This window comes from Natator depressus, chromosome 12 (genome assembly GCF_965152275.1).
Source record: "Natator depressus isolate rNatDep1 chromosome 12, rNatDep2.hap1, whole genome shotgun sequence".
In the NCBI taxonomy this organism is placed as follows: domain Eukaryota; kingdom Metazoa; phylum Chordata; order Testudines; family Cheloniidae; genus Natator; species Natator depressus.
In genome coordinates, this window is record NC_134245.1 from 5,843,445 (window position 1) to 5,864,283 (window position 20,839).

Here is a 20,839-nt window from a genome sequence, read left to right on the forward strand (position 1 = left end):
AAGTATGGGCTGGATGAATGGACTATAAGGTGGATAGAAAGTTGGCTAGATTGTCGGGCTCAACGGGTAGTGATCAATGGCTCCATGTCTAGTTGGCAGCCGGTATCAAGTGGAGTGCCCCAAGCCTCCGTCCTCAGGCCGGTTTTGTTCAATATCTTCATAAATGATCTGGAGGATGGTGTGGATTGCACCCTCAGCAAGTTTGCAGATGACACTAAACTGGGAGGAGGGGTAGATACACTGGAGGGTAGGGATAGGATATAGAGGGCCCTAGAGAAATTAGAGGATTGGGCCAAAAGAAATCTGATGAGGTTCAACAAGGACAAGTGCAGAGTCCTGCACTTAGGACGGAAGAATCCCATGTACCGCTACAGACTAGGGACCGAATGGCTAGGCAGCAGTTCTGCAGAAAAGGACCTAGGGGTTACAGTGGACGAGAAGCTGGATATGAGTCAACAGCATGCCCTTGTTGCCAAGAAGGCCAATGGCATTTTGGGATGTATAAGTAGGGGCATTGCCAGCAGATCGAGGAACGTGATCGTTCCCCTCTATTCATTCGACATTGGTGAGGCCTCATCTGGAGTACTGTGTCCAGTTTTGGGCCCCACACTACAAGAAGGATGTGGAAAAATTGGAAGGAGTCCAGCGGAGGACAACAAAAATGATTAGGGGACTGGAACACATGACTTATGAGGAGAGGCTGAGGGAACTGGGATTGTTTAGTCTGCGGAAGAGAAAAATGAGGGGGGATTTGATAGCTGCTTTCAACTACCTGAAAGGGGGTTCCAAAGAGGATGGATCTAGACTGTTCTCAGTGGTAGCAGATGACAGAACAAGGAGTAATGGTCTCAAGTTGCAGTGGGGGAGGTTTAGGTTGGCTATTAGGAAAAACTTTTTCACTAGGAAGGTGTTGAAACACTGGAATGCATTACCTAGGGAGGTGGTGGAATCTCCTTCCTTAGATATTTTTAAGGTCAGGCTTGAGAAAGCCCTAGCTGGGATGATTTAGTTGGGGATTTATCCTGCTTTGAGCAGGGGGTTGGACTAGATGACCTCCTGAGGTCCCTTCCAACTCTGATATTCTATGATTCTAAGTTTTTCTATGGAGCTGTACTGTGCAGAGTTAGTTGTTCAGCGCTATCACACAGCCTCATGCCAGCTAGGTACTAAATAGAAAATTGCAGGATGATTGCCATTAAGTACCAACATTCAGCTGCATTTCATAGACAAAAGTGCTGTAATTTATGGTAGCGATGTACTTGGGTCCTGGACTGCTGAGGATCCATGTTAATAACTTACTTCTTAGGGGTACCCATTTCAAAAGCTCCTAAGTCACTTAGGAGCCTGAGAGTTAGGCTGTTAAGGGCCAGATTTTTAAAGAGATTTCTGTGCTAAAGATGCAGATAGGCAAGTGGAGTCAGGAGCCCAAACACTCTTGAAAATACCACTAGGTGTGTATCTGTATCTTTAGGTATCTAAAACCTTTTCAAAATCTGGGCCCTAAATCTCTTTTGAAAATGCAGGGACAGGGAGGAGAGGGGGGCACACTATCAAGGCAGGGCTATGGCAGCGGGGGGGCTGGTGGGGATGGAGTACCTGCTCTTAAAACATCAGGATTACACCCTTTCTTAGACTCCTAAGTCACTTAGATGTTTTTGAAAATTTTTCCTTGTTGTGCCTTTTTAATCCAGGAAGTTTAACAAAGTGTCAGTATATGCGTAGACATACTAGAAATGTGGAGCTGATATCACGGGATGGATTCTGGGACAAGTGACGAATAAAATGTATCATACACTTTGGATGTTTCACCTGCACTCTGCCCATTATTCCTCCTCCCCCCTCCCACTCCCGGTTACCCTAACATTCTGAGCAACCGAGCAGCTCAAATAGCCACCACTCGTTTTGTTTTAGAGAACAGTCCCTGCTTTTCCTCCAAATATGGAATCTTCCCGCCACCCCCCCCCCCCAAAAAAAGTAATTACTCCTGCCCAAGCCCCAGGATGGGCAATATTCAGTCCTGAACCAGCAACAAGGTCTGATTGCTTGCAACCCCACACGGCTGGAGGAGGAAGCTTTATCCTGTTGGGGAGTGGAGACTCCCAGTTTTCCAGCAGGGGCAGCACGCTCACTCTTAGCCCTGGAATATCCCGAGATATAGCTGCTCTTAAAATTGTGGCAGCGTTATGGAAAGAAAATGAGATCATTTTTAGAGTGTTTTATGACTCCTCTGTGCTCGGGGGTGCACTTGGACTCATGTGACTAAGACACTTGGCCTTAGTAGGATAAAAATTATAGCCCTAATACCAAGTTAAAAAAATGTTCTGAAGCATCTGTAAAATAGATGGGTAGGTACTAACCGTACCAGGGCATGTACGTCTGACCCAAAGTAACCATTTGCATCCCTTGTGAGACCAGACTACAGTGACAGTGCTTGGCCGTGTCACTGAAGGGTACCCTAGTATTTTCTTGTAAGGGGTGATAGATATCACTTTTCTGCTCCAAGTCTTTCCCTTCTTTATAACTATAGTTCAATAAATAAATCTGAGCGATTCAGTTACACCACACACTAGCTAAAACACAAGGGTTTCCCAACTGAGCCTCTGTAGCTAGGGAAGACTGAGCTTTGATCCTGACATGCGGGTCCTCTACAATCTCTAGCAGAGCTCCAGAACCTCTGTTTCTGGTGAGGATGTCGCAAGCAGACAGGAACCCACTGATATTCAGGCTCCAGCATCAATTACAGCAGAGCCCTGATTAAGGGATGGGGCTTCCCTGATTAAGCGCCCTATAGAAGAGGAATTAGTTAGGGAAGTGGACTGGTCTGAAGAACTCAAGGATCTGAATGTGAAGGAGGCTTGGAATGACTTTAAGTCAAAATTGCAGAAGCTCTCTGAAGCCTGCATCCCAAGCAAGGGGGAAAAAAGTGCTAGGGAAGGCTTGCAGACCATGTTGGATGAGCAAGCATCTCAAACGGGTTATTAAGAGAAAGCAGAAAGCCGACAAGGAATGGAAGATGGGATAGATCAGTAAAGAAAGCTACATCTTGGAGGTCAGAAAGTGTAGGGAAAAAGTGAGAACTGCCAAAAGCCAAGCACAGTTGAACCTTGGAAAGGAAATTAAAACCTGTAGTTAAAGGTTCTGTAGCCATATAAATAAAAAGAAAACAAGGAAAGAAGAAGTGGAACTGCTAAGCACAAAGGATGGGGTGAAGATTACAGATAATCTAGGCATGGCCCAACACATAAATGAATACTTTGCCTCAGGTTTTAATAAGGGTAATGAGGATCTTAGGGATAGTGGCAGGGTAGCGAATGGAAATGAGTATATGGAAATAGAAATTACTACATCTGAGGTTAAAGTCAGACTCGAACAGCTTAATGGGACTAAATCCAGAAGACCTGGATAATCTTCATCCAGGAATATTAATGGAATCGGCACATGAAATTGCAAATCCAATAGCAAGGATTTTTAATGAATCTGTAAACTCGGGGCCCATACCCTGTGGCTGAAAGGTTGTTAGTACAGTACCTGTTTTTAAGAAAAGAAAAAAAGTGATCTAGCCTGTTAGTTTGACCTCAGTTGTATGCAAGGTTTTAGAACAAATTTTGAAAGAGAAAGTAGTTAAGGGTATAGAGGTAAAAGGGAACTGGGGTAAAACACATGGTTTCACAAAAGATAGATTGTGCCAGACCAACCTGATCTCTTTCTTTCATAAGATAACTGATTTTTTAGACAAAAAAATGCAATAGATATAACTTACCTGGATTTCAGTAAGGCATTGGATTCAGTTCCACATGTGCACAAAATCTAAATGAGTATTGGAATGCTCGTAGTGTAAGCTGAAACAGTGGAAGTGCCCCGCTGTTCTCTAATATATATTGTGATGTACTTTGTTCTTGCATGACAAAAAACTTCTGGATGAAGGGTGGCTGAGGGTATGTCTACACAGCCAAGAAAACCCAGTAGCTGGGACCCTCCCACCTTGCAGGGTCCTAGAGTCCGGTCTCCAGCCCGAGCCCAGAAGTCTACACAGACCTGCAGCTGGAGCCCCATGAGCCCAAGTCGGCTGGCACGGGCCAGCCACGGGTTTTTCTTTGCTGGGTGGACATACCCTCAGGGGCTGCCAGTAGGTATGAAATATTAATAAGAATGTGAAACACACTGACTGGACTTGTGTTCCCTTTCAGAGATGCTCTGGATGCTGCTAGCACGCTTTATAACCGAGTGGATGAGGGTGTCCACCTACTGGTGATGTTGTCAAACAAACGCATCCAGGAGCTGGAGCTAGTGATGGAATTCGAGACTTCTGAAGAATGTTTTAGGGAGGTAAGGCCAGTTTGTCATTGGTTGTAGTGATTAGCCTTAACTGCATGTCCCGCAAAGGTATTTAATCCCAGTTTACGTCAGGGTTTGAACCAGGTGGTAGTGAAGTAACACAAAAAGGGTCCCAAAGGGACATGCCTTCACATCACAAAAACACCCCATAAGCAACTTGGCATTTAGTAGTTTCTGCCCAGGTTGAGACGGGCACTACCCCACCTGATAGCATTCAGTGACCTGGCAATCCTGTACTGATGAGACATACAGACTTGGGACCAGATTTTCAGATGTGCTGAGCACCAAGTCAGCGGGTACTCTGTATGCTCAGCACCTCTGAAAGTCCAGCCCCAAGCATGTGACCTTCATACCAGTTTGATCCAGTGTAACCCCATTAATGTCAGTGAGGTTCCCTCTGATATACACTGATGGAAGTCAGATTAGTCCCTTAGAGTGCAGAGGCCTCCTGGCCAGGAGCACAAACACATGGTGTTTCCCATGATGCACTGCAGATTCAGTTCCACATTTGTACTAAATCTAAATCTGGAGGTACCTCTGAGGAGCCCTTCCCCCACGTCAGAGGAGGCTGAGGGGGGCTCATTCCATCCCTTCAGAGCGAACAGAGCCATCTCAGCCCCAGGATGGGAATGGGATTAGGGAGTGTGTTTGTAGGGAAGGCAGATGAAGACCAACATCCTTACCCAGCTGACAAAGTCTGACTATCCCTGAGGAGATGAGCCCAGTGCCAGTGATTGACCTGTGATGAGGAGCTGCTAGGAATAACATGGACACTGGGGATTATATTGAGCGCTGTGTTCAGGAAACAGAGAGCAGATATCATAGGGCCCCAGAGAACCACATAGGTGGGGCTCCATTGCTGTGTTCAGGGTAAAGCCGTTGCTCCTCATCCTTCTGCCAGACAGAAGTTGGAGTGGGCAGCAGATGTGGCAGCAAATGGAGCGTTGGCAGCAGGAGCAGTGGGAAGATAGGACCAGCCCAGGAGTTGCAGAGGTTTCATCCGACTGCTGTTTGCCCAGAAGCACAGACCTCAAGCAGCCGCTCACTTTGCTTATGCCTAAGGCCTATGAGCAACGGCAGAGCTTAGCAATTATCCGGGGACCTAATGTGGGAAAGGTCCATGCGTAAAGCAGGAGGCATACGCCGAAATGCTGAGATGTGGGGAGAAATGCTCATGCATTCTTTCCAGTGATTAAATGACCAACCTCACCAGAGAAGCTCCCTGCTCTTTCCATACAAAGGCCTGCCTTGCACAGCAGCACTGACTGACAGATAATACAACTGCTTTCCCCTTTTTCTCCTAGGTCAGCACTTGGATCGAGAATGTTGGCAGGAAGCAGCTAAAGGAAATGATTGACCTGGACGATTCTTTGGAGCTCCTGCTTCGAGCCCAAAAGCAGTTCAGGGAATTTGATCTTGTTGCCAGTGTAAGTGTTCTCCGATTGGGAAGAGGGGCAGAAGAGTTCGTGGTGGGAAAGAACACCCCTGCCTACCACAATAGTGGGGGAGGCGGCGAATGTAGCCTGCCAGGCTGATTCCATAGTGTGTGCTGACACCACCCTGGGGGCACATCCCATAGATCAGCCTTAAACGACCTCTGACCTAGACTTGAACAGAGTGATCCATACACACATGACTGGAGACACCAACACATTTGTGTGTAGCTCCGAGAGAGACTGACGGTATTGTGCTATTCCTCCTGGAATGCTGTGGAGTCCGCCTTAGTCTCTGCCTATGTGGGCTGAGAATTTTATTGAACATGTGTTTCAGAGGGAGACTTTGTGTAATTCACATCTGTGTCTCTGAACAACTCCACCTGGGCCTTCATGATGTCTCCTGTCACATTCCCCTGTCCGCTCTCCAAACTGCCAGCAGTGTCTGCCTCCCCCACCACCTCCCCATTCCTTTCCTTTGCCCATCACTCTCTCCAGGACTTTTTCCATGCTGTCCATATGTTTGTAACCCTTCTGCTAAGTGGTTTCAGCAGCAACCAGGGCTGGGTTCAATATCCAGGGGTCCTCTTAACATTACAAAACAGAACTGGCTCGAGCCCCCACCCAGTAATCTGAGAAAACTAAACACCACCCCAGGTGCCTCTTAGAGGCAGTACTTCCCTGCTCGCAAGCACGGGCTCTGTGTATGACAAAAGAAAACTTTTTATTGAAGTGAGAGGAAACTTGGCATTAATTTGGGAAAATACTGCAACACCGATTCAAAAGCATGTACGCCTTAAGTAACCACCCACCCAACAGTACGTTGGGCAGTGTCCTTTGCCTCAGTGTCCTACCTTTCGAAGTGAAAGTCCAACAAACGAATGTCCCTTCAATATGCCACTCACTGAGCCTGATCAGCTCTGTCTTTAAATACTGGAGAGGGGTGGGTCAAATGGTGTCCCGGACTTGTTAAGCAGAGTTCACGCCACCAGGAAGGAACACCTGCCTCCACCCCATCTGACTTTCACCAGGATTTGGCATCCCACCCCTTGCTTAGCAAGTGAGGTTATTCTTCGAGTGCTTGCTCATATCGATTCCAGTTAGGTGTGTGCGCTCGCTGCGTGCACGGCCGTTGGAGAATTTTTACCCTAGCAACACCCGGTGTGTCGGCTGTGGAGCCCCCTGGAGTGGCGCCTTCATGGTGCTGGATATATACCCCAGCCGACCCAGCACCCCCTCAGTTCCTTCTTACCGCCCGTGACGGTCGTTGGAACTGTGGAGCGTGGCTTTGTTACTCTCCACTCTCCCTAGCGTTCTTCCTACAGTTTGTTAAGTTTAGTTATAGTGTTTAATAGTTATAATTGTAGTTGTATAGTTGTTTGTATTAGTGGAGTGGAAGGGGTTTCCCCTCTCCCCGTACTTTGTTTGGGCTCATGCCCAAGGCTCCGGGTTTTAAGCCCTGCGGCTCCTGCTCCAAGCCCATGCCAACGGGCGACCCCCACAACTCTTGCCTGAAGTGTCTGGGGGACTCTCACCAAGCGGAGAAGTGCAGGGTTTGCAAGAGCTTTTGTCCCCGGACTAAGAAGAAGCGGGACTTTAGCTTAAGACAGCTCCTTATGGAGGCGTCTCTTAGTCCTCAGCCTCCAGCGGCGCGACAAGACCCGACACCAAGCGCTTCGGTGCGCAGTGCCCTGGCTTCAGCAGCAGGAACAGCACCACAGTTGGACTCTGATAGAGAACCGCGGCACTGACGTTCCCTGGCACTGCAATCGACCCCATCGGTCTGGCACCGATCTCACTCGCCTGGCCACAAGCGGCACTTGAAACCGGAAAAGGCTGGCCCAACTCAGCAGGCACCACCCTTTCTGGATCTGCCAGCAGAGCCACGTCCCACAGCAGAGCGCCCAGGGACACAGGTGACGGCCTCAGCACCGTTGACTCTGGCACCGAGAGCGGAGCCGTTGAGTCCGGTGCGACTGGACTCCCCGACTCGCAGCGCGGTTGAGGTCCAATTGCCATCTACTCCAGATACCTTTGTGGCTGCAAGGGATCTGATTGCCATGACAGTGTTGGCATCCCTTCAGCAGTCCAAGGCACCAGCACCTGTCCGAGTGGCACCATCCGGAGGCAAACCGTCTCTTATTCACCCGCTGGCACTGTCAGTTGAGCCGCGGCCCTGATCCCGCTCTCGGCGTCGTTCCCACTCCCGACGCTGCTCACAATCCCGGCGCCGTTTGCAGTCCCGGTACCGCTCTCCATCACGCAGAGGCTCCATCCAGGGTGGCCTTACCACTTATCTGGACCATTCAAACCACGGCCAGAACAATCTGGCAAACACCCACTTCTATTCCCCCGACTGCTAAGGGGGTGGAGCGGAAGTATTTCGTCCCCTCCAAGGGATATGACTATTTGTACACTCACCCACAGCCCTGTTCACTGGTGGTGTCCTCAGTGAATGAGAAGGAGCGACATGGTCAACAAGCCCCAGTGCCCAAGTCAAAAGAGGCCAAGCTCCTCAATTTATTAGGGCGCAAGGTCTACCCCTCGGGGGGGGCTCCAGCTCCAGATCGCAAACCAGCAGGCTCTCCTGAGCCGATACAATTTTAACTCTTGGAACTCCATGATGAAGTTCAAGGAGCTGGTTCCTCTGGAGTCCAGAGAAGAGTTTGGCGCTCTGGTAGAAGAGGGCAAAACGGTCACGCGGACCTCATTGCAGGCCTCATTGGACACTGCGGACTCTGCCGCTCGGACCCTCTCTTCAGGAATTGCAATGAGGCGCATCTCTTAGCTGCAGGCTTCTGGCTTATCACCAGAGCTTCAGCAAACACAATGGAATCTCCCCTTTGATGGAGAGGGCCTGTTTTCGGACAAGACTGACTCGAGGCTTCAAAGACTCAAGGGCCATAATGCGTTCGCTGGGGATGCACACACCGGCCACCCAGCAGAAGCCATTTAAACCGCAGCCTCAACGCTCCTATCCTCCTCCTTGGCCGAGGCAGGACTTCTATAGGAGATGGGGGCGCAGTGGCAGGAGGAAACCCTCCAACCACCAATCTGGCCAGTCCCAGGGTCCTTCTAAGCCCTCGGTAGGTTCCAAACAAAACTTTTGAAGGGACGCCCCAGGACGGTGTACCGGACCTCATTCAGGATCCTACCCCACCCTTCTTGAATCATTTATCCCGTTTCCACCGTGCCTGGTCCCTCATAACCATGGACCGTTGGGTTCTTCACACAGTGGAAAGGGGATACTCTCTCCAATTTTCTTTCTCCCCACCCTCGCTCCCCATCCCTCTTCAGGGACCCCTCTCACGAGTAACTCCTTATTCAAGAGCTTCAGATGCTCCTCACCATGGGGGCGATTGAGGAGGTTCCCAGGGAGCTAAGGGGCAGGGGGTTTTACTCCTGTTACTTCCTAATCCCCAACGCAAAGGGTGGGCTTCGGCCTATCCTGGACTTGCGTGGACTCAACAAATTCATGGTAAAATTGAAGTTCCGCATGGTCTCCTTGGGCACCATTATACCTTTCCTGGAGACTGGTATGCCGCCCTCGACATGAAGGACGCGTATTTCCACATCACGATCCATCTGGTACACAGATGCTTCCTCCGCTTTGTGGTCAGCCGCGAACATTATTAGTTCATGGTCCTTCCATTTGGCCTCTCTACGGCCCCCCAGGTGTTCACCAATGTATGGCGGTAGTGGCATCCTTCCTTCGTCGACGACGGATACAGGTATACCTGTATCTCAACGACTGGCTCATCCGAGGGCACACCAAAGAACAAGTACAGTCTCACCTTCAATTGGTCACAGACATATTTTGTTGGTTAGACCTCCTTCTCAATGTGGCGAAGTCGACGCTAGAACCAACCCAAAGAGTAGGGTTCATTGGGGCTGTCCTGGACTCCATGCGTGCTTGAGCCCTCCTTTCAGACGCTCGTTTCCAAGCTTTGTCGAACCTCATACGGAGCCTTCAAAGCTTCCCAACCTCGATGGCGAGATCGTGCCTGAGTCTCCTAGGTCACATGGCTTCCTGCATATACGTGACCAGGCATGCCAGACTACGGCTCGACCCACTTCAGGCCTGGTTGGCATCGGTCTATTGCCCAGGTTGAGACAGCCTGAGCCTGGTGGTCACCGTCTCAGAGAGTGTCCTGTCCTCCCTCCAATGGTGGCTAGATCCTGGGGTGGTATGCGAAGGAGTCCCCTTCCACACCCCTCAGCCCTTCTTGTCCCTCATCACTGATGCATCAGCCCTGGGATGGTGCGCCCAACTCAGGGACATCCAGACACAGGGTCTATGGGCCCCGTCCAATCTCTCTCTCCATAGCAACGTACGGGAGCTGATGACGGTACATCTGGCTTGTCAAGCCTTTCAGGAGCGGCTGCATGGTTGTTGTGTAGCGGTCCTCACAGACAACACCACAGCCATGTTCTACATCAACAAACAAGGGGGCGCTCATTCCTCCCCCCTTTGTCAGGAGGCCATTCGACTGTGGGAGTTCTGCATAGCCCACTCCATTCACCTGGTGGCGTCTTTTCTCCCAGGGGTCCAGAACACTTTGGTGGACCACCTCAGCAGGTCCTCCCAATCCCACGAGTGGTTGCTCCGTCCGGATGTCATCCTCCCCATCTTTCTAAAGTGGGGGTTTCCCCAGGTCGACCTGTTTGCCTCCCCCAGCAGTTGGAAATGCCCAGCTTTCTGTTCCCTCCAAGGCCACTCCCCAGCTCTCTCACAGACGCCTTCCTACTCCCCTGGTACACAAGGTCTGGATGAGCTGATTGTTTTACGCCTTCCCGCCATTTCCCCTGGTACACAAGGTCCTGTTCAAGGTGCGCAGGGACAGAACACGGCTGATTCTGGTCGCCCCAGCGTGGCCCAGGCAATATTGGTACACCACGCTGTTGGAGATCTTAGTGGACGCCCCAATCCCGCTGCCCCTTTTTCCAGACCTGATCACTCAAGATCATGGCCGCCTCGTCACCCTGACCTTCGGTCCCTCCACCTCATGGTGTGGATGCTGCATGGCCGAGCCATTCAGAATGCCTCTGTTCTTATTTGGTGCAGCAGGTCCTGTTGGGCAGCAGGAAACCTTCCACTCGGCCCACATATATGGCTAAATGGAAGCGATTCTCATGCTGGTGCACTTACTGCAGCACGGCCCCCCTCCAGGCGTCCATGCCTCTCATTCTGGACTATCTCCTGAGCCTGAAACAACAGGGCCTGGCCATATCATCCGTCAGAGTTCACCTGGCAGCCATCTCAGCTTTCCACCCGGGAGTGAATGGCTGATCTGTCTTCACCAGCCCCATGGTCGGTAGATTCCTCAAGGGCCTGGATCGTCTCTACCCACAGGTACGGCATCCAGTCCCCATGTGGGAACTTAATCTGGTCCTTTCCAGACTTATGGGGCCCCTGTTTGAACCATTGGCCACCTGTTCCCTCCTATACCTCTCTTGGAAAACAGCTTTCATCGTTGCTATCACTTTGGCGAGGCGTGTCTCCGAACTCAAGGCTCTTACCTCAAACCACCTTACACGATCTTTCATAAGGATAAGGAGCAGCTGCGACCTCACCTTGCCTTTCTTCCCAAGGTGGTATCGACCTTTCATATCAACCAGGACATCTTCCTCCTGTTTTTTTACCCAAAACCGCATGCCAGTCATCAGGAACAGCGGCTACACTCGATGTTCGTAGGGCTCTTGCCTTCTACGCTGAATGTACGAAGCCGTTCTGGAAAACAACGCAGCTCTTCGTCACGGTGGCGGACCGGGTGAAGGGCCTCCCGGTCTCCTCCCAGCGGATCTCTTCTTGGATCATGTCCTGTATTCGTGCTTGCTATGATCTGGCCGGGGTCCCGACCCCTCCTCTCACTGCTCACTCCATGAGGGCTCAGGCCTCGGCAGCGGCTTTCCTGGCCCAGGTGCCAATCCAGGAGATCTTCAGAGCTACTACTTGGTCTTCACTACATACGTTTGCCTCCCACTAGGCTGTCGTTTGGCAGGCCAGAGACAATGCAGTGTTTGGTAGAGCAGTCCTACAATCCACGGTACTTCGCTCCGATCCCACCACCTAGGTAAGGCTTGGGAGTCACCTAATTGGAATCGATATGAGCAAGCACTCAAAGAAGAAAAGACAGTTACTCACCTTTGTAACTGTTGTTCTTCGAGATGTGTTGCTCATATCCATTCCAAACCCGCCCTCCTTCCCATCTGTCAGAGTAGCTGGCAAGAAGGAACTGAGGGGGCACTGGGTCAGCTGGGGTATATATCCAGCGCCATGAAGGTGCCACTCCAGGGGGCTCCACAGCCGACCCACCGGGTGTTGCTAGGGTAAAAATTCTCCGACGGCCGTGCACGCAGTGCGTGCACACACCTAATTGGAATGGATATGAGCAACACATCTCAAAAAACAACAATTACAAAGGTGAGTAACTGTCTTTTCAGCTTAGGGGACTCCCTCAGTTAGGGCATGGTAAGTACAGTTCTGCTGCCTTTTACTCTTACAATCCAGATAACAACTTTTCATTACTCCTGCGTTCAAAACTGAAGTGACTTGTAACCCAAAACTGATACTTTGGCAAAGCAGCTCCATCTGCTGTGCCCCTGGGCCAGTGGTTCTCAAACTTTTGTACTGGTGACCCCTTTCACACAGCAAGCCTATGTGTGCGACCCCCCTTATAAATTAAAAACACTTTTTAATATATTTAACACTATTATAAATGCTGGAGGCAAAACTGGGTTTGGGGTTGAGGCTGACAGCTCACAATCCCCCATGTAATCACCTCGTGACCCCCTGAGGGGTCCCAACCCCCAGTTTGAGAACCCCTGCCCTAGACGGAGTAGGTTTATCTTTTCAAAACCGTCTTCTCCTGAAGTCTTTCCCCCCTCCCCACTCCAGTTCATCACTAGGTATCAGGAGAGAGCTCATTCAGACCCTGCTTACATGAATAAAACACCTTCCTGGTCCTGGTTCTCCAAGCCACAGCTGCCTCCTCAGGCAAATTCCTCTGAAAAGCTCACTGCTTTCAAGCCACCTACGAGACAGTTATTGTACGTACAACTCAGTGGATAAGTTACATGTCTGTGCATGGGATGGGAATGTTTACAGAAATTTCCAGAATGTGTCATGGATTTTTTTGAACTCACTTTAGATTCTTGAAACACTTCAATTTCCTTGACCCTAAGTAGCCTGTTGTCATGAAGGCCTTTTATGCTAAAGCTACAGATTCACTGCATCTAATCTGAGCTTCACAGTTTAATGGGGGTGCTTATAAAGAATGATTGCCTGAGAGAGCTACTATTTTGCATCTCTGTGCCATGCTAGGTTTAGCTAGTCCTAATGGTTCCCAGGGGCTTTGGAAGTCTCCCGTGGTCTCTGTTTCTAGCTCTCCAGTGCGGCACACTGATCCACAACTGAAATTTTCTTTCAGAAATATTGTAGAAGGGGACAGGAAGTGTTAAAGAAGCTGGACAGGTGGGAAGATTTTTCCTCTGCAGACTTGCATGTTTATGGACTCAAGCTGCAAACATATAGAAATCAGCTGGAGGAGTTCTGCACCCGACTGGATGACACCAGGAGTCGGATTGGAGAGACAGTCAGGCTGTACGAATTCTTCGACAAGGTGAGGAAATAAAGCGCTGAGCTTTGAGTAGGGGAAAAGGTATGTGCCCGTGAAAGGACATTTCCACTGGGGAATAGGGTGAAGACCCCATAGTTTTCCTCTGGTCTAATTCTTCTAACCTCCAGGCCCAGTGTGGTGGGCACATCCTTACAGTCAGCACCAGTGGATAGAAGGGTCCTTCAGCAGTTGTCTTGGAGACCAAGGGACCAGAGTTCTGGTGTCCTGCCTTTCAGCACAGAGGAGGCTGCCAGGCCATGGCAGTGCTGGTGTTTTGCTGAATACCATGTACTTCATGTTGTGGATAGTTACATGTGTTGATGTGTCAGATGCAGCCCCCTCATTTGCAACCATAAAAAGAGCCAGTTCTCTGTTCTGGGCAAGTCCATGCGACGAAACCAGGCCTGAGAACATAGTGCCCAGAACCTTGTGGGTGATGGCAGCTTCCTGGTGAGTAGGGTTGCCAATTTTGGTTGGAAGTATTCTGGGAGGTTTCATCACATGATATAATATTTGACTAAAGGTTAGTCTTTAATTCCTGGAGACTCCAGGACAATACTGGAGGGTTGGCAACCATATTGGTGAGGCCCATAGGGCGTGAGTTAGAACAAATGGCCTGAAATCAGGTGAAGCCATGTGCCGTGCACATTGTACAGGAGCCCGGAGTGCCCAGAATTCTTTGCCTTGATGTGAACACGGCCTGCTTGCTATCGGGGGATTGGTGCGGGTTAGTTTCTGAGGTCGCCGATGCAGAAACAGTAAGAGTTTCCATGTACATTTAAAAACCTTTGGCAAGCGTAAAAGGCAAATGAATCCATGTTCCATTTATTTCCCAGTTGTGCAAACACTGGGTACTGAAGTTCTCAAATTCCAGAAAGAATCAGACCCTTCCAGTTAAGCTGTACCAGATGTAGGCGCCGCTTAGACGCCGTCTCTCTGAATTGCCTTGGCAGCCAGAGGTGTTCGGGGGGGTGGGGGGTGGATTCTGCTAAACCCAAAAACATTCAGAAACAGGCTCCAGCGCAAAGGGGCGAAGAGGAAGTGGCCCAGGATGTTGCTGTGCAGCCGTAAACAGGGTGGTTGTTTGGCGACAGTCTCTGCACGTGTCCCCCCCACCCCGGGCTATGCTCTGCCCTTGCTCCTGTCATGGAGGAGAGGTTACAGGCGCTCACTGAGAGCAGAATATCCTGGCAGTGTTGTGGAGGGAGCCCCAGGATATCACAGAACAGCATCCAGAGACTGGAGAGAGGAGTCTGAGGGCTCCAGTGATAACGATGCTTCGTCCTGTGTGGTGCTGGATAACGACTGCAGCCTGTAGCTGCAGATCACCCTCCCCGGCTGAGCAAACCAGGGCACGGAAAAGGGCAGCGACTGATCCAATGTCCCAGGAAGTCTGTGCAGCACTAGGAGTGGATCCCACATCTCCTGACCCCCAGTCTTTTATTTTAACCCCTGCACTACCCTTTCTTCTGAGAGGAGACTACCCCTGCTACTGTCGTCACGTGTTGGGCAGCAGCTAAACGCAATCTGACCTACGATGACGTGGCTCGGAGAGTTCTGCCATTCTGAACTGCATAGGATGTTCCATATAGTCCATGTTCTGTTATTTCCTTACCCATTTAATGATTAACATGTCATTTGTACCCTTTAAAAACTTGTTTAGCCCCTTATTTAGAGTCCAGGTAGCTTGTGTCTAAGGAGATGCTGTCCCTTTGCAGAAAAATCTCCGTTTGCCTAGTGTTCTGCAGCGCCTGTGGCGTGGGTTGTAAGATGTGGGACAGCACACTCACGTCTGCTCGTGTAGGACCAGCAGACCCCGGCTGTCGGCGAGTGGGATCGAACCTGGGACCTCTAGAGTGAAATGCAGGAGCCAAAAGCCATGTGGCCCTTAGCTAAGGCTGCAAAGCAGACTCATCAATCTCTCTCTCACCGGTCTCGGTGCCACTAGAGGGGACAGAACACCACACCCAGAAGGTGTGTGGGTTACATACTTCCCTTAGCTGAGGAAGCGCGTCCCAAGCTTCAAAGACTTCCCAGTTGAAATCCCGGATGAGCCCCCACTTGTAACGCCAACAGACCCCGGTCGTCGGCGGGCAGGATCGGACCTGGGGCCTCTGGAGCTAAATGCATGAGCCTCTGCCACATGAGCTAAAAACCATGTGGCTGTTAGCTAAGGCTGTAAAGCAGACGCATTAATCTCTCTTTAAGAAGTCTCGGTGCCAATAGATGGGACAGAACACCACACCCAGGAGGTGTGTGGGTTTCATTTGCAGCTGAGCTGACTCTAAAGAATCATGCTGAACAATGCACAAGGCAGAGCATGGCTGCGGATAGAAGCTTATCTTACAAGCGCTGCAGGTGCATTGGTGAATGCAAAACTTGACGGAACAGTTTGAAAATTTCATGAGATGATTACATTAGATCTCTGTCTCAAATCCATTCTGCCTGCCAAAAGCAAAGGCAAAGTCAAAGGCATGGTCTGCTGTGGAGAGGGAAGAACAGAAGTTCAGTCTAAATTAATTTACTGTCTTCCATTGCTGGGCCTCTCTGATCTCACACAACCACCTTTTGCTCCTGCTGGTGGCTCCCTGACCCCAAAAAGGCCTTCTTGTTAAGCCTGAGCCTGGATGGGGCAGTTGCAGGAGGCTGAGATTAGCAGCATCCCTGGTTTTCTTCCCCATAAAGATCCTGCAGTGTGCCAGATCAAGTGGTCTGGAAGCAAGCTGTCAGGCCGCATGCTCTGTGGGTTTGAGAGTCTCCTTGGCACTGCAGGATATGGCAGGTGCCAGAAGAATGGAACTCAGGCTTCCACGGGGATTGTGTGGCTGGCCCATGCACACACCTTGCTGCCCAGTGAGAGAGGTGAATTCCACCTCAGAAAATCGGCTGGCTGCTGTCCCAGCTGAGGACTTCCTGTGGTGGGCAGGTGCTCCCTGGGGTATTGGGTGCAGGGCGTGAGAGGAGGGTAGTGCTGCCCCCCATGGGCAGGCTGGTTGCTGCACCAGGTGCTTCACTGCTTGGCAGACCCCTAAAGACCTGTCCTTTGGATCCTGCTCTCGGTCCTGACTTGACTTAGGCCATTAAATGTTGGGTGGGTGAATGATTCCAGTATTCAGTGTCCCAGTGCCCTTTGCAGCATGCATGTTAGGAGGTGCAGCCCCTCCCCAGGGGAGGGACTTGCTGGGCAAACCAGAATTGCCTGAAGGGTTTGTTAGAGGCCAAGGACAAGCCGTTGGAGAAAAGATTTGTGTGGTAAAGCAGGCTGAGCTGGGGCCAGGCCGCAGGCAGTTCGCACACTGGGCTGGCTGGATTCCTTCTCCCTCCCTCCGCACTCCTCAAAGGATGCAGCTAAGGCCAAGCTGAATGTTTCCTTGTCTGTACTTCCTTTATAACAGCAGTTCTTGGTGCCTGACAAAGGCTGGGCATGTGCTGGGCTGAGTGGAAGAGGAGGCTTCCTATCCTGCCCCTGCTGAGGGAAGGAAGGGGGGAGAGTTGCTTCTCTGAGTATGTGTCCATGTGGATCCCAGTGTTGGTGCACATGTGCCTCAAGTGCACAAAGCCAGATTCTTTAGCAGCACCCATGAGGCTGCACACGTGCCCCCTGCCTCCTCATGCTCTATCACGAGGGCACAAAGGGCAGGGCAGGCCCACGACCCCCCTCCCCCCCCCCAGGTTCCCTCTTACCACCTGTGCCAGCAGGATAGAAACTCGCAGTGTTGTATCTGCTGTCAACCCTAGCAGGAGCTGTCTGTACCTACACTCCTTCACTTAGTGCTGACTTCTCTGCCCAAGTCTAGTAGTTGCCTGACTGCTGGATGGTCGGGTTTTGACCTGAATAGGGATGTTCGAGTCTGACTCTTTCGGGCCTGACACCACTCTCAGAGATTGTTCTAGGAGGCAGTGCTTGAGTCCTGTGATTTCTGGTTCAAGTGGAGAATGGAAGGCAAACCGAGCAGCGGCCTGGGATATGGAATTCACCCAGGCAGGAAAGTCGTCATCTGTGTCCATGCAGGTGCCACTTTGTGGGTTCTAATACTTTTATTCACCCCCCAAACCCAGATCTCAAGTAATCCCAACTTGGCCAAGATCCACTGAAAGGTAAAGATCCCAAACAACTGGAGCTGTTTGAGAGAAAGTCCCATTCCTCTACATCACTCTCGCTAATTTCCAAACCCTACTAGCCAAATGCAATTTTCTAACATGGGACAGAGTGATGCTATTCATCAGTCAAACTGCCTCACCAGGCTAGACAGGAGTTTAAGGACATTGTAAAAGAGGGACAAGCTAGTGACAAAGACTTGCCTACAAGCCTTAATGAACGCAGCTGACACCCCGACTAGGTCCATGGCTACCATAGAATCATAGAATATCAGGGGTTGGAAGAGATCTCAGGAGGTCATCTAGTCCAACCCCCTGCTCAAAGCAGGACCAACCCCAACTAAATCATCCTAGCCAGGGCTTTGTCAAGCCGGGCCTCAAAAACCTCTAAGGATGGAGATACCGCCACCTCCCTAGGTAGCCCATTCCAGTGCCCCACCATCCTCCTAGTGAAATGGTTTTTCCTAATATCCAACCTAGACCTCCCTGACTGCAACTTGAGACCATTACTCCTTGTTCTGTCATCTGCTACCACTGAGAACAGTCTAGATCCATCCTCTTTGGAACCCCCTTTCAGGTAGTTGAAGGCAGCTATCAAATCCCCCCTCATTCTTCTCTTCTGCAGACTAAACAATCCCAGTTCCCTCAGCCTCTCCTCATAAGTCATGTGTTCCAGTCCCCTAATCATTTTCATTGCCCTCTGCTGGACTTTCTCCAATTCGTCCACATCCTTTCTGTAGTGGGGGGCCGAAAACTGGACGCAGTACTCCAGATGTGGCCTCACCAGTGCCGAATAGAGGGGAATAATCACTTCCCTCGATCTGCTGGCAATGCTCTTACTAATACAACCCAATATGCTGTTAGCCTTCTTGGCAACAAGGGCAAACTGTTGACTCATATCCAGCTTCTCATCCACTGTAATCCCCAAGTCCTTTTCTGCAGAACTGCTGCTGAGTCAGTTGGTCCCCAGCCTGTAGCGGTGCATGGGATTCTTCCGTTCCAAGAGCAGGACTCTGCACTTGTCCTTGTTGAACCTCATCAGATTTCTTTTGGCTCAATCCTCCAATTTGTCTAGGTCACTCTGGACCCTATCCCTACTCTCCAGCATATCTACCTCTCCCCCAGCTTAGTGTCATCCACGAATTTGCTGAGGGTGCAATCCATCCCATCATCCAGATCATTAATGAAGATGTTGAACAAAACTGGCCCGAGGACCGACCCCTGGGGCACTCCGCTTGATACTGGCTGCCAACTAGACATCGAGCCATTGATCACTACCCATTGAGACCAAGGATCTCGCCAGCTTTCTCTCCACCTTATAGTCCATTCATCCAATCCATACTTCTTGAACTTGCTGGCAAGAATACTGTGGGAGACAGTATCAAAAGCTTTGCTAAAGTCAAGATATATCATGTCCACCACTTTCTCCATATCCACAGAGCCAGTTATCTCATCATAGAAGGCAATCAGGTTGGTCAGGCATGACTTGCCCTGGGTGATTCCATGTTGACTGTTCCTGATCACCTTCCTCATCTCCAAGTGCTTCAAAATGGTTTCCTTGAGGACCTGCTCCATGATTTTTCCAGGGACTGAGGTGAGGCTGACCGGTCTGTAGTTCCCCGGATCCTCCTCCTTCCCTTTTTTAAAGATAGGCTCTATATTTGCCTTTTTCCAATCATCCGGGACCTCCCCCGATCGCACGAGTTTTCAAAGATAATGGCCAATGGCTCTGCAGTCACATCAGCCAACTCCCTCAGCATCCTCAGATGCAGCGCATCCAGCCCCATGGACTTGTCCATGTCCAGCTTTTCTAAATAGTCCTTAACCTGTTCTTTCACCACTGAGGGCTGCTCACCTCCTCCCCATACTGTGCTGCCCAGGACAGCAGTGTGGAAGCTGACCTTGTGTGTGAAGACCGAGGCAAAAAAAGCATTGAGTGCTTCAGCTTTTTCCACCCCATTCAGTAAGAGTCCCACACTTTCCCTGACTTTCTTGTTGCTAACATACCTGTAGAAACCCTTCTTGTTATCCTTCACATCCCTTGCTAGCTGCAATTCCAATTGTGCTTTGACCTTCGTGATTACAGCCTTGCATGCTCGAGCAATATTTTTATACTCCTCCCTAGTCATCTGTCCAAGTTTCCACTTCTTGTAAGCTTCCTTTTTGAGTTTAGGCTCACCAAAGATTTCTCTGTTAAGCCAAGCTGGTCGCCTGCCATATTTGCTATTCTTTCTGCACATTGGGAGTGTACAGTGACTATGAGGGCTCCAGGCATTCCTCATGAAGTGGAGGCCCCATTTGAGGTAACAGAGCAGTTTAACAAGAAAACACAGTCCCTTACACTCGCTAAAGGATGCCAAGACAGCCCTACAGCCCCTGTGAATCTACACACATCTGGTATATACCGCAAAACATACCACCCCAACAGCAACACCAACAGAGACAGGGGACACCTTCATACCACAGCCAGTCCAAGATGTGGCCAAGATATGGTAGAGCACATCAACTCTCCCCAACCCCCGCCACGCACATCACTCTGTCCACATGGCGGCAAATTTGCCAGCTCAGCTGAGAGCTGCACCACGACCAGCTGAGTGAGTGCTGCTTTTGGAAGCCACCTCGCCTTGTTCCACAGGGCAAGGGTGGGCATCACCACTGACAAATGGGTGATAGATATCGTTACCCATAGCTATACTATCCAGTTCCATCCCCCTTCCCCATCCCTCTTCAGGGATCCTTCTTGTGAGAGCCTTTTACAGTCAGCCGTGGCCTCGTTGTCTAGGAGCCATAGAGAAGGTGCCTCAGGAATACAGAGGAAGGGGCTTCTACTCCTTGTATCTCCTCATTCCAGAGACAAAAAGGTCTTCGTCCTGTGCTGGATCTGAGGAGGCTCCGCGAACACATTCACTGCCTCAGATTCAGGAGGTAACACTTGCCTCCATCATTCTGTCACTCCAAGCTCCAGGACTCCTTGTGAACTATGAGAACTTGTCTCTCACACCCTCACAGAGAATATAATTCACAGGAGCTCTGCTCAACTCACAGCCAGCACAGGCTGCTCTGCCGCACAGATTCAGGTCCCTTCAGTTCTTCATACATGACATAAGGGCAAGATCATGTACAGCAGTTCACACGTGCCTTGGATTGCTAGGGCACACATTGGCACGTGACTTTGTGATGCCGCTTGCCAGACTTCCCCTGCGGCCATTGCAACACTGGCTAAGGACAGTGCACTCCCCAGCCAAGCACCATCTGAACAAACTTGTCACGGTACAGCCTCAATCCCGCAAGAACTGACCTGGTGGCTGGATCCTTTGAGTATGAGGAAGGAACGTGAGAGACTTCTTGACCCTC

At 50.4% G+C, this 20,839-nt stretch overlaps 1 protein-coding gene across 2 annotated transcripts in view; it reads left to right on the forward strand.

Annotated features, from left to right (window-relative positions):
• Window positions 1-20,839, forward strand: part of PLEKHG4 (pleckstrin homology and RhoGEF domain containing G4) — a 213,395-nt gene that overhangs the window by 149,328 nt on the left and 43,228 nt on the right. For both annotated transcript variants that reach the window (XM_074968423.1, XM_074968424.1), the window contains exons 11-13: window positions 4,188-4,326; window positions 5,640-5,762; window positions 13,199-13,390. In XM_074968423.1, coding sequence (XP_074824524.1) covers window positions 4,188-4,326; window positions 5,640-5,762; window positions 13,199-13,390 — 454 coding nt within the window. The remainder of the gene's footprint in view (window positions 1-4,187; window positions 4,327-5,639; window positions 5,763-13,198; window positions 13,391-20,839) is intronic.